This window comes from Crocodylus porosus, unplaced genomic scaffold (assembly GCF_001723895.1).
Source record: "Crocodylus porosus isolate Cpor-Errol unplaced genomic scaffold, CroPor_comp1, whole genome shotgun sequence".
Taxonomy (NCBI): Eukaryota; Metazoa; Chordata; order Crocodylia; family Crocodylidae; genus Crocodylus; species Crocodylus porosus.
The window spans coordinates 567,982-587,733 of record NW_017728902.1 but is presented as its reverse complement, the minus strand read 5'-3'; the positions used below and the strand labels follow the sequence as shown (position 1 = coordinate 587,733).

Sequence of the window (19,752 nt, the reverse complement as noted above, 5' to 3'; positions counted from 1 at the left end):
CCTTCCCCCTACAGCCTCAAGCCCCCCCCCCCACACACACACACTCCATTTTCCCCATCTTCACTCAGTAGTTTCTGACTCCTGCCCCCAGTCACTGGGGCTAGAGCTGCCATGCTGCTGCCACTGCTACCTAGTCAGGTTAGGGTCATGCTCAATGCCCCAGGCTGAAACAGGGATGGAGTTTGCTGGCACTGAAGCAAGGGTAAGCAGTGATGGGTACTGAGGAGGGGGAGAAGCCTTGGGAGGAGAAGCAGGGTGGCAGGAGGGCAGCAGCAATGACTCCAGCCTTAACCTCAGGTAGGAGCCAGAGCTACAGCTGCAGCAGCTGCCTGCTCCCTTTCCCCTGCCATCACTGCCTCATACTCAATTCCAAGATGAGGTGCTTTTCCCCCATGGTAAATTGTGGGAGTAACCTCATTTTGGAATTGTGTAAATACAGCATTAACAGCAATGATCTTTTATCAACAGCAAGTATTAATGATCCATATTTCCCTAATTTTAATTATCTTCTTTGTTTCTATGTAAAAACCTCAGAAGATGCTAGATTGCTGTTCTGCATTTATCCACGTAAGAAGTTTTAACCACTTGCTGGTTCAGTGCAGGCTACCTCACAATACCTCCTCAGTGTGACCCAATCTTGACTTCAGGGTATTAGCATGGCTCCATTTCCTTTTCCATTCATTCCTTGACACCTAAGACTGCCAAGAATGGTGTTAAGAAGTGCCCACTTTGGTAGTGTGAACTTCTGTCCAATAGCAATTCAATGAGAGCATTAACTCATTCCAGTGTAGGCTAGATTTGAATCTAGAGAGGAAAGATTCTGTCTTCCTCATCTATGTCCACTGTAATGTGCAGTTTCCATTCAAATGTACTAATTTTTAAAATCCACATCAAGAGACAAAGAAAACAAGCACTCAGGTTTTCATCAAATACCTGGAGGCCAGAAAAGCTGGAAACAGGACTACCATCTTTTAGCCAAGTCAGAATGGGAGCAGGGATACCTCTGGCTTCACATTCCAACCTCACTAGGTTATTAACTACCACTGCCACCATGTCATTGCTGCCAGAAATTGATGGGGGGACTGAAAAAGAAAACAAAGTTGAAACAGCTATATAAGCATATAATTTACAACAAAATTAAATGGGCTGCTTACTTTTGGAAGTGTTTCTAATCCTGGAAGGCGGTAAATCATTTTGAAAGATTTCTGATGCTATAAATACTAGGTTCTTGTCATTTGTCCATGCTGTGCCATATCTCACTCTCTTTACTTACACAAATAATCTTATAATAGTATTGAAACTACTGATGTGTGTTAGGTAAGTGGACAGGGTCTATAGCCTACACGACCACTGTGAAAATCAGAAAACAATAGGAAATCTAAACACAGCATTGTAAAAGCTTGAGAGAGTGCTTTTAGGCATTGTGAAATATCTCTAATGTATCAAAGCACAGATGTTTCTCTTAGAAATCTGTCTCAATCTAACTGAGCTCATGCGATAATAAACTGAGCTAAATAATAAATCAATTTTGAAAAAAATTACATGAAAACTTACCAGATCAGGTTCTTATACCATCTACCTGTTCCCCTTTTATATAAGGAAGAGGAGGAAAAAATGTCTCAACTTAAAAATGCCTTTAAAAGGACAACCAAGAAATGTCCTATATAACTATAACTACTTAGTTGGTCTAATAAAAGATATCAGATTTACCCAAAGAACCTTCTCTGTCCATATAAATGGCTTATATCAAGTGAATAGTCAGTAGAATTCTGATTAGTTATGTTAAACTATTTAAAGGAACATATGTTTTTGCTTGAGTTGTTAAATTGTCTTGCCCATCCTTCTGTTCCTTTTATGTTTGCTCTCTACAAACATTGAAATGTCAAACACTTAAAAGTCAAATGGATAAGCACTTCCAGTAAACACAATTTAAATTTGAATGCAAAAAGCACCAAAGTGGAAAATTCTTGACTCATCTCAATAAGGAAAATATAATGAAGGCATGTGACTTATCCCTCTCTTAGAACCAGATCAGTAACCAAAATTTAATACTTTTATAAGTTCATGGAAAAGGGACAAGGGAAAGGGAAATAGAAAAGAGAAGGAAATAGAAATGGGAATAGAAAAAGAATGCTGTGATCTAGTCACAGCCTATGCAAACTATTTATTCAATACTTATTTAATAGTTAGTGCATAATTTCTGATAAACCATGAATCAGTGCATCCAAGCTTACTTATAGGTAAGCCCTAGAAATGGCAGAGGGTACAAAGCTGTACATAATTTGCCCTTATGATTTCCGCAGCATCCGGTGTTCTTAGATATTTGCAAAAATGTTATAATGGTGAGAAAGAACTACAAAAACCTTAGCACAATGGAACTGTATGAGTATACCTCATTTGAATTCCACAGAGCTGGCACCTACAAGTAGATCTCTAAGTCTCTCCTGTGGTGAGCATGGAAATCATTTATTGTTTTCTAAACAATTAGTACAAAAACAGCTGATAACTTGTGCCATAGTTCCCCGTATCCAAAATACTATTAGCAGCAGAATATGAATAAAATAAGATGCTAGTCAACTAAGGTAGATATGCATATACTACAGCAAAGGTCATGTTATAAGACTATAGATTAGACAAAAAGATAGTCATTAAACTCAAGTTTTGCTGTTGTTCATCAGGTCTTTTTTTAAGCCACAAAATCTTTGAAGTCTAGTCTCGCTTCAATTTCATTCATAATTTCCATTATAAACTGAATGCAATTTTGAAAAATAACAACTTCATTGTAGTTAGGTAAAGTTAAATAATAGCTTTCTGACCTCTGCTTCATAGTGCAAATTGACTGCTATGTATGTCAGAAAGTATTCCCTTTTTTCCTGCAAAGTACATTGGGAGAAATTTTACCTTCCTCTGATCAAATCAGTGTTGCTGCAGCTGGAGGCAGAATGCTGGACATGTTCAAATATCAAACAGGAAAGAAATCCTGTGTGTCAAATTTAACCAGCTAATTCAGAGGGTGTTAATTCCCTGGAAAGAACTATACATACCAGCTGAAACATCATCACCCACTGAAGAAAACCCCAAGTCCTTAGGAATTGTTTTTCATTTCTTGGTTATAGCAACAATAATGACCTCGGTTCCAAACATATCCTGGGGATTAATGATTAGGTGGGGTTAACTACCCTTGGCTGTGACTTGGCCATCAATGTCTCCCAGATGTCATTAATCCCAGGGAAATACACTGCCCAAGGTCATTATTGGTTATTTAACATTAATAGGGACTACATACTCTTTGTGCATCTTAATGGAAGCCTGCGTCATATTCTGGCTCTAAATTTGCATGATGAACTCCCACTCCAAACAGCTGGATGTATAATCACGTATCTGAGAACAGATTTTGGATTGGGGCCTGATCCAATATCAACTGAAATCAGTGGAAGCATATACTCCAAGTGGCTTCTGACCAGGCATCAAATGTCTATAAACACCCACATTTCATCTTGTAAGACAAAATATATCTTTTTGTCTAAAGCCCTTACATTATTAAACAGCTTTTTTCTTTCTATACTACAGTCACTGTAGAGTGCAAAATGATCAGCACCAAAATGAACCAACACCTAACCTTTTCAAGTTCCTGAAGCCGTAGTGCTTAGGCCTTCTTCCACTGCTCATTCATTCTGAACAAAATTAAATTTCTTAAACTGAGTTTTCATATTTCAAATTATGTCAATACCTTTATATGACAGATATATCAATTTTCAGTTTTTCTATTTTCTATTCCTCAACCTGCTTCAAAGATTAATGATGGGTAGGGAAACTATTAAGTAAATGTAATAAGGCTTCAAAAGAACAGGCAAGTATCACATACATGTTTTTCCTCAGTATGTGTTTATAATACACAATACTTACAAAGATTCCTATGATATTATACTTACCATGAACCTGAAGGCTGTAAAATAGCTCTGCTGTTCCTGCTGTATTCAAAGCCACGCACTTATAAATGCCAGTGTCAGAGATCTGTGCAACATCTATCTGAAGGATTTGCCCCCTGTTCAAAAAGGTGACTCCTGCGGCACTGGTGAGTGGATGACTGTCTTTGTACCAGGTGATAACTGCAAGTGAAATAAGAGAAATGGAAAAATCACGGTCTGTAAGTATTGATAACTTCTGCTTCACATCTGAACCAAGAGATGCCACTTCGACTAGCAAGGTTTTTACTAATGCCTTGTTTTGGCACTGGTTCAATACGAACTCAGATTTTTTTTGTAATTTAATGATTCATTTCCTAGAACACTTCAGTTTTGTGTGAATTGTTCATTCAAGAAATGGTCAGGCCTGACTTTGATTTTCTGGCAAGAACTGCATGTTGATCACAAGAGGTTGTGCAGCTGCAAATAAAACCTTGCATTGCTTAGCTAATGCAAAAAAGAGACGTTTTGTTGCTGTTAGTGGTTTTTCTAGGCCATATCCTAGGACAGGGATGTCCAACTCTGAGTGACCAGGGAACACAGATCCCCCAACCACACACCATGTGGGCTACACACCTCCTGGGCCACTGGCCACATGCTGCACCATACAACTCCCCCCCCACCCATCATGCCCCAAACACTGTCTCCTGCTGCACTGTGGCCCCATTATGCAGATGTGCCGTACCACGCAAGCTGTACCACACAGGCCCCCCATGTGCATAGATGCGTGTAGTGCACAGCCCCTCCCACTTGCTGCATGGTGAAGGATATCCACTACACTATACCAGCATGGACACTGTATGGGATCCCTGGCTTCCCTGAGCCCTCCAGCTACAGACTCCTACAAATTTCAATGGAATTTGGATCAGGTCCATGCACATTCATTCCAAACCCATTCCAGGGAGTTATGTAGAAGTGACCCACACTCTACAGAATTACCTGATAAGATGAGGTAAGTGGATTTGTTTTGATCTGCTTTTCACAGCAGCTGTAGGGCCATATCTAGATTCACCCCAACCTTAGGTGCCTTGATGAAGGAGAGGGACAGAAACAGATGGATGTAGGTGCACAAGGTACCTACGCAGTCAATGGGGAAAATGTTCATTTGAATGGAAAACAGAGTGGATTACAAATCTCTAATATTTTAATCAAATATGAATTTCATCTACCGTACCTCAAGTCAACTGAAGTTTCCCATTGTACACTATATAAATGGTTATATTAGTTTAAATACTAGAGATTTATATTCACACAGCAAATTTTAATTATTCTCAGTAAATACTTAAAGGTGACTAAGAAAATTGTTAGACTTGATTCATGTCTCATAAGATGTAGGAATGTACCTGGCAAAGGATTCCCAGATGCTTTACACTCGAGATGGATTGGGTTATTCATCACCACTGTTTCATTTAACATCTTCCCTGAATTTTCCAGATAGGGTGGTTCTGGGAAAGGACACAAAAATTAGGATTTAATAGAATTCAGCCACATGCTTGGCAGAACATCTGTACACAATTCACAATAATTGTACATTGAGATACCTTAAGTAATCAGCTGCACATGCTTATTTATGTGTTAAGACGACTGGTAAAACACCCTTCAGATGGGTTCTTCTACAGGGTCTGGCAGATTTCTAGCCATACATACTTATCAAATGAACAGTAGTAAAACACTTCTTTACGTGGATGAACTAGCTGAATTTGTTTAAAAGAATAGACACAGTGGGCATGTCCAGATGAGCACGGACATGTGATACAGACCTGTCTGCAGAGCCACACACTGCACATGCTTGGCATACAGCTGCTCGCCACTCCCTGCCCCCTGCTCGGTGTCCACCCACTTGCTAACCCTGCTCTGCCCCGCTCCACATCTGGCCGCTCACCACCCCTCCTTGGGAGGTACACTTAGTAAAAAGAGGGCTGCCGGGGATACACTTATTTTAAAAGTTTGAAAACCCCTGTTTTAGAAGGTAAAAGAGATACCAGGCAATTACATATATCATGCCACCAGAATGAAACACAAAGATCAATTTAATGTGGGCCAGTGTCAGGATAAAAGCAGGAGGGTACATCAATTAAGCTGTTAGGAATACAAAAGGAGTTCCTCTTTCCCAAGAGGTTCTCTCCCCCTTTAAACCAACTTTTTTCTTTTATTTCTGATTTGGAAATACACACAGCCGATGCAATAAACACTACATCGCCCTTTTTCACAACCTAACTCCCAGTGAAATCAACATAAAGGCATTTATTCACTTTAATTGGCTCAGGTCCAAAAATAGTATGCCCAATACTGCTGATGCTCTGAGGTACATACACACTTTAATTATAGTTAAACATTTATTAAATTAACATCAAACCACTCCTAAGCTTTCTTATTTATTTTTATATTGGTTCATCAGGAAACTAAAAATCTCTTCCAGCAGTGTGAAAGAATAAAGGAACCTAGCATGACAACATCACCCCCTACCCCCCTTCATCAAAGAAAACATTCCCCATTGCCAGCTCACAAGGAATGCTCATAAGGTTTGGATCAAATCAGTAAAGCCAATGGTGAGGCATTGTTTCCTGGTCCAGGAACATAGCTTACTTCCTCATGCCTTGGAGGCTTCTCTCAATGAAGCTGTCATGTGTGTGGCCTCTCTAGGATGCCAGTGAAAGTGAAGAGGGTGATAGTTTACAGGAAACACAGTAGGGTAATTAAGGTGGGGGAGACAAAGGGGTGATTAGGTTAGCAGCCCAGATGCCCACTTGAGCAACAAGGCCCCCAAAATAGCAACCCAGCAGTCACCACTGCCCTGGACAGTGCTGCTGATCAGAGCACAGAGTTGCCCTGTTATGCCTATGAGGAAGGACATGCTCATTCCTGAACATTTGGGGTGCTGACAGATATGCAGGCCCCCGTTATCATAAAACACCATGAGTTTCATAGTTTCATAATAGCTAGAGTCGGAAGGGACCTAGGAAGATCATCTAGTCCGACCCCCTGCCTTGGCAGGAAAGAGCACCGGGGTCAGATGACCCCGGCAAGGTGCTCATCTAACTTCCTTTTAAAAATCCCCAGGCTAGGAGCCTGCACCACTTCCCCTGGAAGCCGGTTCCAGGCCCTAGCCGCCCTGACTGTGAAGTAGCGCCTCCTAATATCTAATCTAAACCTACCCTCCGCCAGCTTGTGACCGTTATTCCTGGTCACTCCTCCCCTTCTCCCCAACCTGAGAGATGTTCACCTGTTGGGTTGGGGGGGAGATTGAGCCTGCCTGTACTGTCCCTCCCTCCCAGCTCCAGTGCTATCTGCAGGAAGGGAAGTGGGAGAGGAGAGGGGAAATGAGCTGCAGGCTAGGGTTTGGTAGACCTGCACTATGGGGAGAGGGCTGGGGGGCTCCAATCTTCCCTCCCCCTCCAGATCAGGTTGGGCAAACTCCAGCCCAAAGCTCACTCCCCCTGCACTTTTTCCCTTCCTTTCCTGAAAGCAGACCCAGGGGCAGGTCTGGGCTACATCAGCTCAGCTCCGGCTGCATGACAAATTAACTTTAGGGAACATGAGTTCCCTAAGGCACTCCAAAGTGGAGCGCCTTCATCTGATCCCTCATTTGATGAGGGTTAATTTGTCATGCAATCGGCCACTTTTAAAACACTCTGCAGCCATGCACATGTGACACAACATAGCTTTAGAGTGCTTTGAGGGGCCGATTTCATGACAAATGTAACTTCTGTCTGTACATTGGTGCCAACTGAGGCAAAATCTTGGAGCTACAGAGGCTGAGCTGCATACCTGTTTGTCATAGGTATGGTAAGTAGTTGAAACAAAAGCTGAGCAATTGGGAAAAAGGAAAGAAATGGAGGTGGGTCTCTGAAGGTAATGAAAGAGCTGGAAATGAAAAGAGCAATCCTGAATGTGTTTGAGACAGAAAGAAATGAGACAAATAAACAAAAGTTGCCTTCAAACAGTCCATTTAAGCTTTTAATAAGAAGCAGAAGTTTCATTACCGTGCACATGAAGGCGAATGTGCTGCTGGGCTTCTCCTGCAGCATTTGTTGCCACACAAGTGTATTTGCCTGCATCTTCCAGCAGGGCTTTGGCAATTTGCAGAATGCGGCTTGAAGACTCCAGCTGCCATTAACAGAAAGCAGAGAACAGTTTTACACCAGGATTCCAGATACAGCTGCTAAGATTAACAATAGGCCTTAGGCAGATGTTACACTTAAGGTACAATTAACCTGTTATTCTGTTTTAAATAATAACCTGATCACACATTCAGGCAATTAACAGCATGACAAAATGGGAAAAAACACAGAAATATTCCATAAAATGTATGCAATATTTTTTTTGATTGATTTCCATCATACCTTAAATTGAACATGTGGCAGAATCCCTGTCATGACTCGTGATGCAGGGTTAAGTTGAAAGCTCCTGTGCACCAGCAGGGTGACAGCAGAGTATTCAGGGTGTCTAGTCGAGAGGAGTACATCAGCTGGGCCAGGGCTCTCACTGACCAATTCCAAAATTGCACATTCTGCTATACATATGTGGCATGGGCCTATGCGAAGCAACTAGTCTTCGCTTCGGATTCAGCCAATTCGTAGGACAGTGATTTGATTCAGTAATTCAGATCACCATCCCAAATCAATTTGCTGAATTGGCTGAATCTCTGAATCAGCCCCATCCCCCGCCTGCTCTCCCAGCCCCGTCAACGACTGCCTTGCCCAGGCCCAGGTCCCGGCTCTTTGAAAAAAAAAAGCCCAAACTCACCAGCTTCTGCCAGGATGGGGGTGATCCCCACTTTTCCTCACTGCCTGCACTGTCAGAGGGGCTCTGCCATGAGCCCCCAGAAGCCCTAAGGCTGCTGCAGCCAGTGAGTACAGGCTTTTCTTTTTTGTGGTTTTTTTTTTTTTTTTAAGAACCAGATGCTGGGGCAGGCAAGGCAGCCATGGGAGGGGGAGGGGGATCTGGGAGAGCAGGCAAGGGTCAGGGGGCTCATGGTAGAGCCCACACACAGTGAGGGGCAGTGGGAAGTAGCAAGGATCACCCCCCCACCACCTGACAGCAGCTGGTGAATGGGGGCTTTTATTATTTTTTTCTTTCAAAGAGCCAGGAGCTGGGGCGGGCAGGGCAGCCATGGTGGGGGCTGGGAGAGCAGGTGATGGGGTGTTCGGTGGGGCTGGAGGAGCAGGCAGGGGATGGGGACTAATGGGGGTCCCCCCCATGGTCCCCTCCCCCTCCTCCAGTCCCCTCTCCCCCGCACCCTACTTACCAGCACTGAATCTGGGTCCAACTCCCTGTGGCAGCAAGCGGCAACTTCCCAAATCTCCAAAGCGCTCCGAATTGATTCAGACAGCTTAAAATCAACTCTGACCTTTTTATTAGTCTCCTGATTTGATTCAGATTCAGAGATTTGGCCACGGAATCAGGCCAAATCTCCTTCAAATTGAATCAGCACCCAAAGCTTTGCACAGCCCTAATGTGGCATAGCCAGAAGCACAATTGTTGGAATTGAGGATTAGATCCTATTGTACCATTAAATGAACATGTATCAGGGGCCATAGAGTATAGATTTACGCTGAATAGAACAAGTACCTCACAAATATACAAAAGGTGATGTTAATATGGCACAAAAAATAGTAGTTAACCATTTTAGTCTGAAGGTAAGCAGAAGGCAAGTTAGATTTTAAATATACAGACTAACTAAATCAGCGATACATACACTTTTGTAAGGCATGGCTTACTTCCTCAGATACTGCACTACCACAGCACAAGGCAACACTATACAGAGAGACATCCTAAGCTTGTTGCAGACCAAGAAATGCTTTGGCTAATTAGCTCTGCTTAGATATCAGGCTCATTAGTATGCTGAGCTAGCAGGTCTAGACTGCTTCCAGTTCCAGAACTAACATATGCAGAGTTAGCTCAGGGATGCTTTGTAGAGCACCAGAAAAACACAAGATGCCTATTCTGAAAGGTTGGAGTCCCTAAACTGTAGTGTGGTAGCAGCTTCTTTTCTGGTAGACCTGTAATAAATGGTAGAGGGATAGGCAAGAACATGGAGTGGAGGCTGCAGACCAAGGACCACTATGGGTAGGATGTCAGAAAGTGTTCCAGCTTAACCCAGAGATCAGTGTAGTCTGAAGCCCTGTGGCTGGTGAGTGCTGGGCAGCTCTGGGGAGCCAGGAGGAGAGGTACTGAATTGCAGCAGGTTAACCTTTTTAAAGACCTACACTCATCACTCCAAAGTGAAAGGATGTCTACCAAGAGGCTCCCAGAAGCCAAGAAGGAGAAGAAAACATTTCAATGCTTGATGCAGATGTGGTGCTGACAAAAGAAAATGTAAATGCTGTTAATCCTGCCTTCAGTAAGTGAATAAGTAAAGCTCCCTGGTAACTACCAAGATTGACTAATCTCTGAGAATTAGGCACAAGTGAAAGGCCTGAATATAGAAACTACATACCAGGCTTTCTGCAAACAGAGGATAGGGATTTCTAATAGGATCCACTCTCTCAACACAGCAAGTCAGATTCTGAAGTCCTTTGTCAGACAAAACCCCTGCTGATGTCCAGTGCATATCTTTAGCATGTTCACCCCATCCAAAATGAGAGAAAAAAGATGAAAAAGAACTAACATATGTGTGTGTGCCCATGTGTGTGTGCATGTACTTAAGCTATTTTCATGTTTGGGATGCCATAAAAAGGTTGTACTTACTCGAATGTTTCCTCTGGCTGTATTTACTGGCTGGCCATCTTTTAACCATGTGATGGAAGGGCTGGGAATCCCATTGGCTATGCACTGCAATGTTGTGGGCTTGTAGATCACCACGGATCTCTCAGAAGACCCAGTAGATTTGATTGTTGGAGGAACTGCAAGAAACAAGACAAAGATAAACCACTGTTCTAATATATTCAATGCATGCTCAATACAATCTCACAAATATAGAAAGCTCTGGTTATTACAATTCTTCTCCGTTATCTCCAATATATCAGCTGTGTATAAAAAAGCTGTGTTTTGTATAACCTATGGTACCTTCCTGCTAATGATCATATACATCATTGTAAAACAAAGCCAATCTGTTGCTCACATCCTCTGAATAACATACCATGCACTGTAACATCAAATTCCCTTTCATGATCCCCTGCTGTGTTTGTTGCCACACACTTATAGCGGCCTGTGTCTGACACCTGAGGCCGAGAAATGAGAAGTTTGCGTCCATTTAGTAAGATCTTATAGTCATCTCCCTCTTCAATTGGGTGACCATCTTTCAACCACCTACCAAGGAGAAAGAAAAAAAATCTTAGTTGCCTATTTTATTTAAAGTAGAAGGCTGTTCTAAGGCAAGTGTCTATGAAGTAGAAAATAATGGTGTATAAAAAACAACCTTTCTAGAAATAGTATATGCAAAACTGCTCTTTGGAGTACCCAGGTCTTGAAATGAGGCACCAAGAAAGGGAGAATGAAGAAGCAGGCACCAAAGAAAGGATAAGAAAAGAGGCAGGCATTGACAGAGTCTCTAAGGAAGATGGTTGCCAGAAAAAAGAGGGTGGAAAGCAGTGGAGGGAAAGTTTCCAGGGAGGAGGGGTCATAGCTATGCTGAATGGGTGACATTAGCCGGTCATGAAACAGACTTTCGCCACTTCTTATTCATTCTGATCCATGACATGTGCAGTTTTGTATTAGCAAAAAAAAACAACAAAAAAATACACAAGTGAATCGTAATCCTTCTGAATTAAGTTTTGTGACTGCCCTTCAGTGGGGCCAAGATTTCATCCACTGTGTCTTACTGTGAACCCAAATGGCATAGTCAGAACATAACAATAACCTGCAAGCTTAAGCAAGCAAGTCATGGACTTTTTAACCAATATACCAAACCCCCCTTACATGATAGTTGGTGATGGTGTTCCCGTTGCCAGACAATCTAGCTCCAGAGGGCTATGAAGAATCACAATGTAATCCAAAGGTTCTTCTTCCCCTTCCACATGTGGTGGGACTAAAAATGAAGGAACAGCAACAAAAGGAATGTTTTAACATCAGAAATAATGTGATTTTTTATATTAAATCACATATTTAAAAACATCTGGGCATCTACCTCACTCTAGGGAGGACCTTGGTTCAACATGTGAAGCTGCCCCTTCCATAAAGGGGACACCAACAAGGTTGTGAAATTCATTGCTCTTGTCCTTCTCTTATGTTGCTTTACTTATCTAGGGGAAGATTATGTCTTGCTCCTCTGTGCAAAGGGGAAGAACTTCTGTCTCTGTCTCCCTTGCATTGTCCATCACTTCTATCACCCTCTCCTGAGGAGAGCTAGAGAAGAGCACTAGGTATCAGCTCATCTCATTCATTGACCTACAAAGCATTTCAGCTACACCAATAACAAGCAAATTGCACTTGCATGCCCAGTAGCTCCCAAGGCTCTCCTTTGGTGGGACAGTTAAATGAACAGTTATACCTACACAGCCTAACTTAGCCTTTAGAAGAATATCTCTATAAGTACCTGTTCTATTTTGGGGCAAGCTGCTAATATTTGCACAATTAATTTATCCTGAAATGGGCCAAGGAGGCAGTGTTGCAATCTGTATTGTGGTGTAGGCTTCAATGAAAGGAGATAACCAATTTTCAAAGGCAAAGTTCAGAATTTGCATAATAAATCCAAAAATTTAGAGACAGCCTAAAACAAAATCAGAGAATTATCTGATTTGTTTTTGAATGATTTATTTTGCAGCTATAATTTTCTTCTCTTCCTGATGGTAAAGCAGTTTTGGAAAACCTCTTTGTGTCCTTTAAAGGGATGCTTCTTATCTTGTTCAGGAAAACTGTCCAAGAAGTCATGCGAAAGCAACAACCTTCAGCCTGTCCAATTGGACAGGGAAAATGTGCAGTGGATAGGCTTGATTAAATATGCAGTTGACTCACTAAAATGTAATTCTGTGACACTAGTAAATATATATATATATATATACACACACACACACTATGAACTCTGAATTCTACTATGAACTTGAGAAAAAAAACGCTGCACTGTTCACACACCTAAGATTTCAACATCATATTTCATTTTTTTTTCTCCTGCAATGCTTGTGGCCACACAGACATACTGGCCACGGTCAGTCTCTGCAGCATCCAAGATCTCCAGCTTCTTCCCCCTGGACAGAATGCGGAGGTTTTCACTTGCTTTCACAGGCACTCCATCTTTTAACCAGGTAAGAAGAGGTGGGGGGTTGCCAGCAGCTTTACACTCCAATGTCAATGAATTGCCAGCAACCACCTGCTTGTTCTGGATAGTGTCAGAGTCACCCTCAATAACAGGAGGAACTGGGGAAGGAAAAAGTATTTTGCAAGTAATTAATTTTGCAGCCAGAAAACATATTAACAGCAAATGGGTTAGTTCCTCTCCACCCACTCTGGCTCTACATAGAGTTATGTCACGTATAATTTCATGTGAGAAATTTTATGCCAGAACAGGCCAAAACAAAAGAACAATAAAGATCAGCTGACAATTTAACGGCCAAATGCCTTAGCTGGCCATTCACCACTGAAGAAAAAGAGCATATCTAGAAGGTTTTGAGGTGGGAGAACAGAATGTTAATGTTTCAAGTCAGAGAATTTAGTCAGAAAAATAGTTTTCATAGCTAAATGTTGAGAAGTCTGTTGCATCTGCAAGAGATGAAGAGAAAAAGTATTTGTGGAGGGAATGTAATTTTAATATTTGCCGCTAATTAGCAGTACTAACTGATGGGCCTGATAACAAAAGCCTTTTTCATTGCCACATAAAAATATACAGCACAGGATGTGACAGTGAGAGCTTTTCTATGATGCCTTGCTAATGTATGCCAAAACCTGCAGCAATCAACTATAAGAAGTTCTTGGGGCCACTGCAAAACCTGCGTGAGAACACCTTTTGGATAAGCATGTTTCACAGGATGGCGAACAAGTATGTTAACTAAACTCCTTACCGTAGACATCAACTTCATAGACTTTTTCAGAGGTTCCAGCAATGTTGGCCACGTGGCAGGTGTACTTTGCAGAATCTGAGACTTGAGCCTGAGGAATCTGAAGAAACTGACCCCTGTCCACATAAAGAGCTTGTGGGCTTGAAATAATGGGATGTCCATCTTTATACCATGTAATGGCAGGGACAGGGATCCCCCTGGTTTCACATTCCAACTTTATTAAGCTGTTGATCAGTGTTGATATTTCAGTGGTGGTATTTCCTCCTTTAATAGTAGGTGGGACTATTTAAAAAAACAAAAAAACAGTGGCATTAAAACCTTAGTGTAGAAGTCTGTGTATCAGCAAATTTGTGCACGTTTACATGAGTTATACATTAACTTTTGGGAGAATCAGAATTTTGGCTAAGACCTTACCTGCCTCCATCTCCCCAAAACATTCTTTGGTGCACTTACACATTGTCAGTGGAAGCAGCTATGGTATGCTGAAGGCTGTAACAGCAAAGGTCTAGCTGACGACATTTGATGATTTTCCCCCAAAAGGACTTGATTCTGCTCTTGATGGGTAAGGATGGAGCAATCCCTATACTCCCCATTTTCCTGATACCACTCTGGAGAACAGTAACATGATTTTCAGATCTACTAAGTATCCAAGAACTCCTACTGATTTTGGTGGGATTTCTGGATACTCAGCACTTCTGAAAATAAAATCACTGACTTGTGAAACTAAATGTGAACTCAGAAGTCTAGCTTTAGACTCCTATTTTTGGCACTCTTGACCCAAAATTACTCTCTTTGTTCCCTGAGCAACAGCACTTAGACCTTTTCTAGCAAGCAAGCTTTTGTGTAAATTAGCCAATATAAAGAGTTCATAAATCTCTGTGAAAGTAATAAAAAATACACTGCAATTGGCAAAAACTAAATTAACCGCTTATTACTGTTGGAAGTACAAAGCACATGTGGCAGAAGCATTAACTCCTCTGCTGCCAAACATACATGATGCTTCCTAACATTCATTCCACAAACTTCCATGGGAGGTTACTTAAAAGCAACAGCAGAGAAATATAAAGGAAGGGGAAAGACACTGTAAGACAAGAGTTTCAAACAAATAGGATGCATATTCCAGGATACCAAATTATGCCAGAGTGTTCACCTGGCTAAATAATCTATCAACCTATAACATGTGCAAAAACATACAGAAATGAAACAACACTGACATGCATATCTAACAGCAAGTGGATCTACACACAGAAAAATCAAGAACAGTTTTGATGTTTTGTCCTGAGAAACCACCAACTGCATTCAACACAAGTCTAGAAAGCAAAGAAAGTGATCATCCAATGGGAAGTAAGTCTATGTCCTATATTCTTTCTCTGAGCATCTTTCTGTACAACCAGGTCCTACTCTGTAAAAATAACACGCTATACCCCTCACCTCTCTAACTACTGGCTACTTTACTTCTTCATATACTGTCTATTCACATTTCCCAGCTTTGTCCTCCAGCTCTTCCAGCCTGTCCTGTACCCTTTCCATTCCACTGACACCATCCTGACTATGGTTATGAATGACACCTCTGAGCATTTTTGCCAAAATATCACTGTTCTGCTGTCTCTCCCATTTGTTACATTTAAGCTCTTAGGACTATTCTTCTAGATGCAACATAGTTTTGCTCTGATTTGTATCTCTGCTTTCATTTTTCCCTATTACCCTTCACACCAAGGCTTGACTGGGCCTTCACTCATGCTGCCCTTTTCTTGTCTACTGAGCACCGTAAAGCACCACACGTTCTTCCATCCAGAAAACACCCCACTGCCTCTACCTAAACTTAACTCATTTAAGTGTTTGAATTGTTTTTGGTAGGCTTGTACCTATTATTCTAAAAGAGAAATGCTATTCTTTTTTTATAAAACAATAAATAATCTTAGTGTGCTATAGACCTTATCAGAAATTTTAAAAGAGTATTAATGTAACTGTCCCCTCTTGTCCAGACCCTCAGTTGGTGGTAATCAGTGTGCAAGTCAATAGTGATATGACCATTTACACCAACTGAGGTGGAAATATGTACATCTCAGGACAGTTTGAATCTAATTATCATCTCAGACCAATTTTAAACTGGTATAACTCTACTGGTTTGAATGGACTTACTCTTGACCTACACTGACATAAGATATAGTGGCAGCATGATTTTCTCTGCTGAAAACTTAAACTCGTTTTTCTGTCCTAAAAACAGAGGAAAAGATCCACAGAACAAAGTTAACGATAAAATGTTCCAGTCAATATTAACTTTTAAAAAGATCTGATAATTTCAGGTTTATGAAATCGCTCTAAAACTGACCTCCAAAGGTTGCAAACAAGAAAATATATGCATAGGGGACTTAGACCCAATTCTTCTATGTACATGTTCAATATTACACATATAAGTAGTCCCAAAAGGACCTTAAGGGCTCAGGCATTCTTTTAATGTACCATGGATGATCAACTTGACCTCCTTGACTTGTTTGCCTGCACTATTGGCCACACTGCACTGGTAGCGTCCTTTGTCAATTCTTCGGGCACTCCTTATGCGCAGAATTTGGCCTCTGTCCACAAGCTCAACATTAGGATCTCCCAAAAACAGAGGCCTGAATAAAGAGAGATTATTTTATTTCATCAGATGAGGTCCTCCACCAGCATTTTGTTGGAATAGTAAAACATAAGTTCAAATAATGACAAAGTATGCTTTAATTAAAATAATTGCAGTAACTAATAACTAATAGTAATATGTTGCTATTCAGAGGTGGCTAACTACTGTTGTTATGTCCATCTTACAGAAGAAACTGAAGGACAGAGTCACTTCAGCAAGTCACATGGCACATCAGTAGGTGGTAAAGCCAGGCACAAACTAAGGATATGTGCACACTGCAGGCACTGAGATGAATGCAGATTATGTAGACATACCCAAGCCAGCATTCAACTATGTAGCCTGGCTACCAATATCAGTATGGACATGGAAACCTGCTGTTGGTTCAGAGTGGGATGACTCAAGTAGCTCCTCAGGTTCTCAGGCAAGTTTTGCAGCCTATGTTGAGTTGCGTGCTGCCACAGTTACACTGCTTGTGGCTAGCTCAGGAACATTTACAATAGAGACATGGCCTTAGATCTCCCCCTTCCCAGTCCCTTCTACCAATTACTTGTAACACACGCACAAAATGTACAAGCCGTTCTGTCCTGCAAAGTATGTTCTAGTTTTTGTGTTGCTAAGTATTATGTTTCAGTTTAAATATAATTCTGTTTTTTCCTCATATTTGTTGTATATAATCATGTCTTCTATATGTGTTGTACTTAAGTATCTGGTCTGCTCTCTTCTGGCTTGGTGATTTGCTGTGTGATGAAACCAGAAAGTCATGTGGGCAAGGGGGGATCAAATCCCCAGCCTGATTGGCTGAACTGGGGAATGTTTGGGGTTTTTTTTTAATTAACTGGTTGCGAGAAAGGCTGGAGGCCTGGCAACCTGTGACTGGATACATGGGGTGATGTCATATTAAGGTATACAGGAATCTCTCATCTGAGGCTTGGACCTCTCTCTTTGGGGCTACAGAGGCTGCTGCTGCAGAACTGGGGGACTGAGCTGCAGAGAACTGCTTCCTATGGGGGGGGTCTCCCCTCCTCCTTTACTGAAGAAGCAAGTTGGAGCTATGTGAAGGAGAAATCTAAGGTAAAGTCTGTCTCAGAGTTTGAGACTCCATTTATTCCCCTTTTTCCTGAGTTTTGAGTGGGATAATATTGTGTGGTATTAATCCCTGGAGCACACTGACCAGGATAGGAGCCTGGCAGGCTTACTGGCAGATCTGGCACATTTTCTTGCTGTTGCAATTTCTTTTGTCTCAGCCTAGGTACATGGCTGAACTCCATCTGTGTGTTCACTGGCATGTTTTGGGCCAGGGTTGAGACCTAGAACATTCTGTTGCTTTTGTAGCTTTTAGTACCCAAGCAGTATGGCTGGGCACTAGCTGTAGTCCATGACCAATGCAGGAGAGGGCCTGGCCCTTCTTTGAGCTCTTTTGCAGTTTTCTGCTCCATCAGAGCTAGTGATTGGGACTTGGAATTTTGTGGGGGGCAGTACACTGACTGAAGCCACAAGTCACCCCTTCAAAGCCACCATGTGGAAGCAGAAATCAGTGCTCTGCAACTTTCCAGGGAGCAATGAGGGGCCCCTTGCTTCACAGAAGGACCTACACTCTCTAGCTGCTCCCCGAATGCAACAAACCCAAGGTGCAGCTCATTGAACTCTCCAGTGTGAGCCTCTCATCCAGCCTGTTTGCTGAGTTGGCAGGTATGAATTCCACCCCCCCTCCTCCCAGCCCCCAGTCCCAGACTGCCTGGACAAGGGGGAATCTTCCCAAAAAGGGTGAAACTTATAAACTATACCTTGTAGTTGATAGTGTTTCAAATTGCATATGGTGCTTTCCTTTGTTTTTCTTACCTTTGCGTACTGTAAAAATCTGTCCTTTGTGTTTACACTGCTTACAAGGAAGGGGCTTTGTGTATGCAGGACACCCCAGCCAACTTCAGTGATCCCAGACTTAGGGGCTTGAGCAACAGTAAAATCTTACTGGGTACCCCAAAATCTGATCCCAGCCCTTGCTGCCAACCAGCACCCAGCAGAAGAGTTACAAACTAGATTATGTTGCTTCCTATAGTAATGATAAAATGTCTCTGTTTAGTGGAGAAATGCCTCTGCAAAAGAATAATAAGCAATTGCCATGTCAGGGTATCTAGGTTCATAGGCCAAGATCTACATTGTACTAAACAGCTAAGTACTAATTTTACTTTTCAGACTATTTCTAGTCCTATTTTTGTTTTGCAGCTAACATTCATATTGCCAAAATTCCTCTTCTCAGTATGCTTTCCTGGAAGAGGAGCTAAAGAACTGAGACATGCAGTCTAATGTTATAAAATCTCAAATCTGTATACACACAGCTGTACAGGACATGATCTGGAAAACAAGCACATGTACCAACAAAAAAAAAAAGTTGCCATTCCAGGAAAAATGACTGCTTTTTAACTTTGAGCAATGTTAAAATAATCTATGTAGAATGACCTCAAAGACGTGGCTGTGTTTGTCTTGGTTCACATGTTATCTGGCTTTACCCACTATAAATCCATTTTACTAGTGCCATATTACTTACAATCTGACTTTTCCGTATGGATGGAAAGATGGCATATTTTACCCTATTATATCAATATGCATCAATAGCATGATCCTTAACTGATGTGGCATATTGTTGGCATATTGCTGGTATTGATGTAATGCATCTGTCCCCTCTCTGTCCCACCAAAGCAGCACTGGCATAGACAAAAATTAAGTACTTACTTGCCATCTTTGAACCAGTGAATGTCAGGAAAAGGGGAGCCTTTAACTTTACATTCCAGGCTGATTTCATGGTTGAGAATGACTGAAACTTCGCTGGGTGTGTCCGCACCTTTTATGGTAGGTGGAACTTTGAAAGAGAAACAGTAGATAGAGTAAGATCTAGAGATGGGCATGAAAGACTTGCTAAAATTGAAAATGGCTCTAAACTAAACAGAACAAATGAATGACCCTATCATTCACTTGTAGCAAAGCTTCAGCCTGCTGTTCTTCCCAAATGTGTCATCCTTCCTTCACTTCTAGACTGGTGCTATTGACCTAAGTAGATAATCCAGGAGAACCTTTATAGCCTGTTTTCTATGTTCCATTAACAAAGGATGTACAAGGTATCAAAGAACAGAATACAGGAACAAAAAGCAGCACATTATCTAATGTACCAAGAGAATGACAGCATTCAAGTACTGCAAAGTTAGTGTGTGAAAACAGATGGTATCCTGCATTTAAAATC

At 41.6% G+C, this 19,752-nt stretch overlaps 1 protein-coding gene across 2 annotated transcripts in view; it reads right to left on the bottom strand.

Annotated features, from left to right (window-relative positions):
- HMCN1 (hemicentin 1) overlaps positions 1–19,752 on the bottom strand; it is a 348,410-nt gene that overhangs the window by 149,120 nt on the left and 179,538 nt on the right. For both annotated transcript variants that reach the window (XM_019556684.1, XM_019556685.1), the window contains exons 29-39: positions 19,248–19,374; positions 16,361–16,515; positions 13,901–14,179; positions 12,978–13,259; positions 11,826–11,934; positions 11,047–11,216; positions 10,656–10,810; positions 7,949–8,072; positions 5,309–5,410; positions 3,933–4,109; positions 934–1,082 (exon numbers count right to left, since the gene is read on the bottom strand). In XM_019556684.1, the coding sequence (XP_019412229.1) occupies positions 934–1,082; positions 3,933–4,109; positions 5,309–5,410; positions 7,949–8,072; positions 10,656–10,810; positions 11,047–11,216; positions 11,826–11,934; positions 12,978–13,259; positions 13,901–14,179; positions 16,361–16,515; positions 19,248–19,374 (1,829 nt within the window). The remainder of the gene's footprint in view (positions 1–933; positions 1,083–3,932; positions 4,110–5,308; positions 5,411–7,948; positions 8,073–10,655; positions 10,811–11,046; positions 11,217–11,825; positions 11,935–12,977; positions 13,260–13,900; positions 14,180–16,360; positions 16,516–19,247; positions 19,375–19,752) is intronic.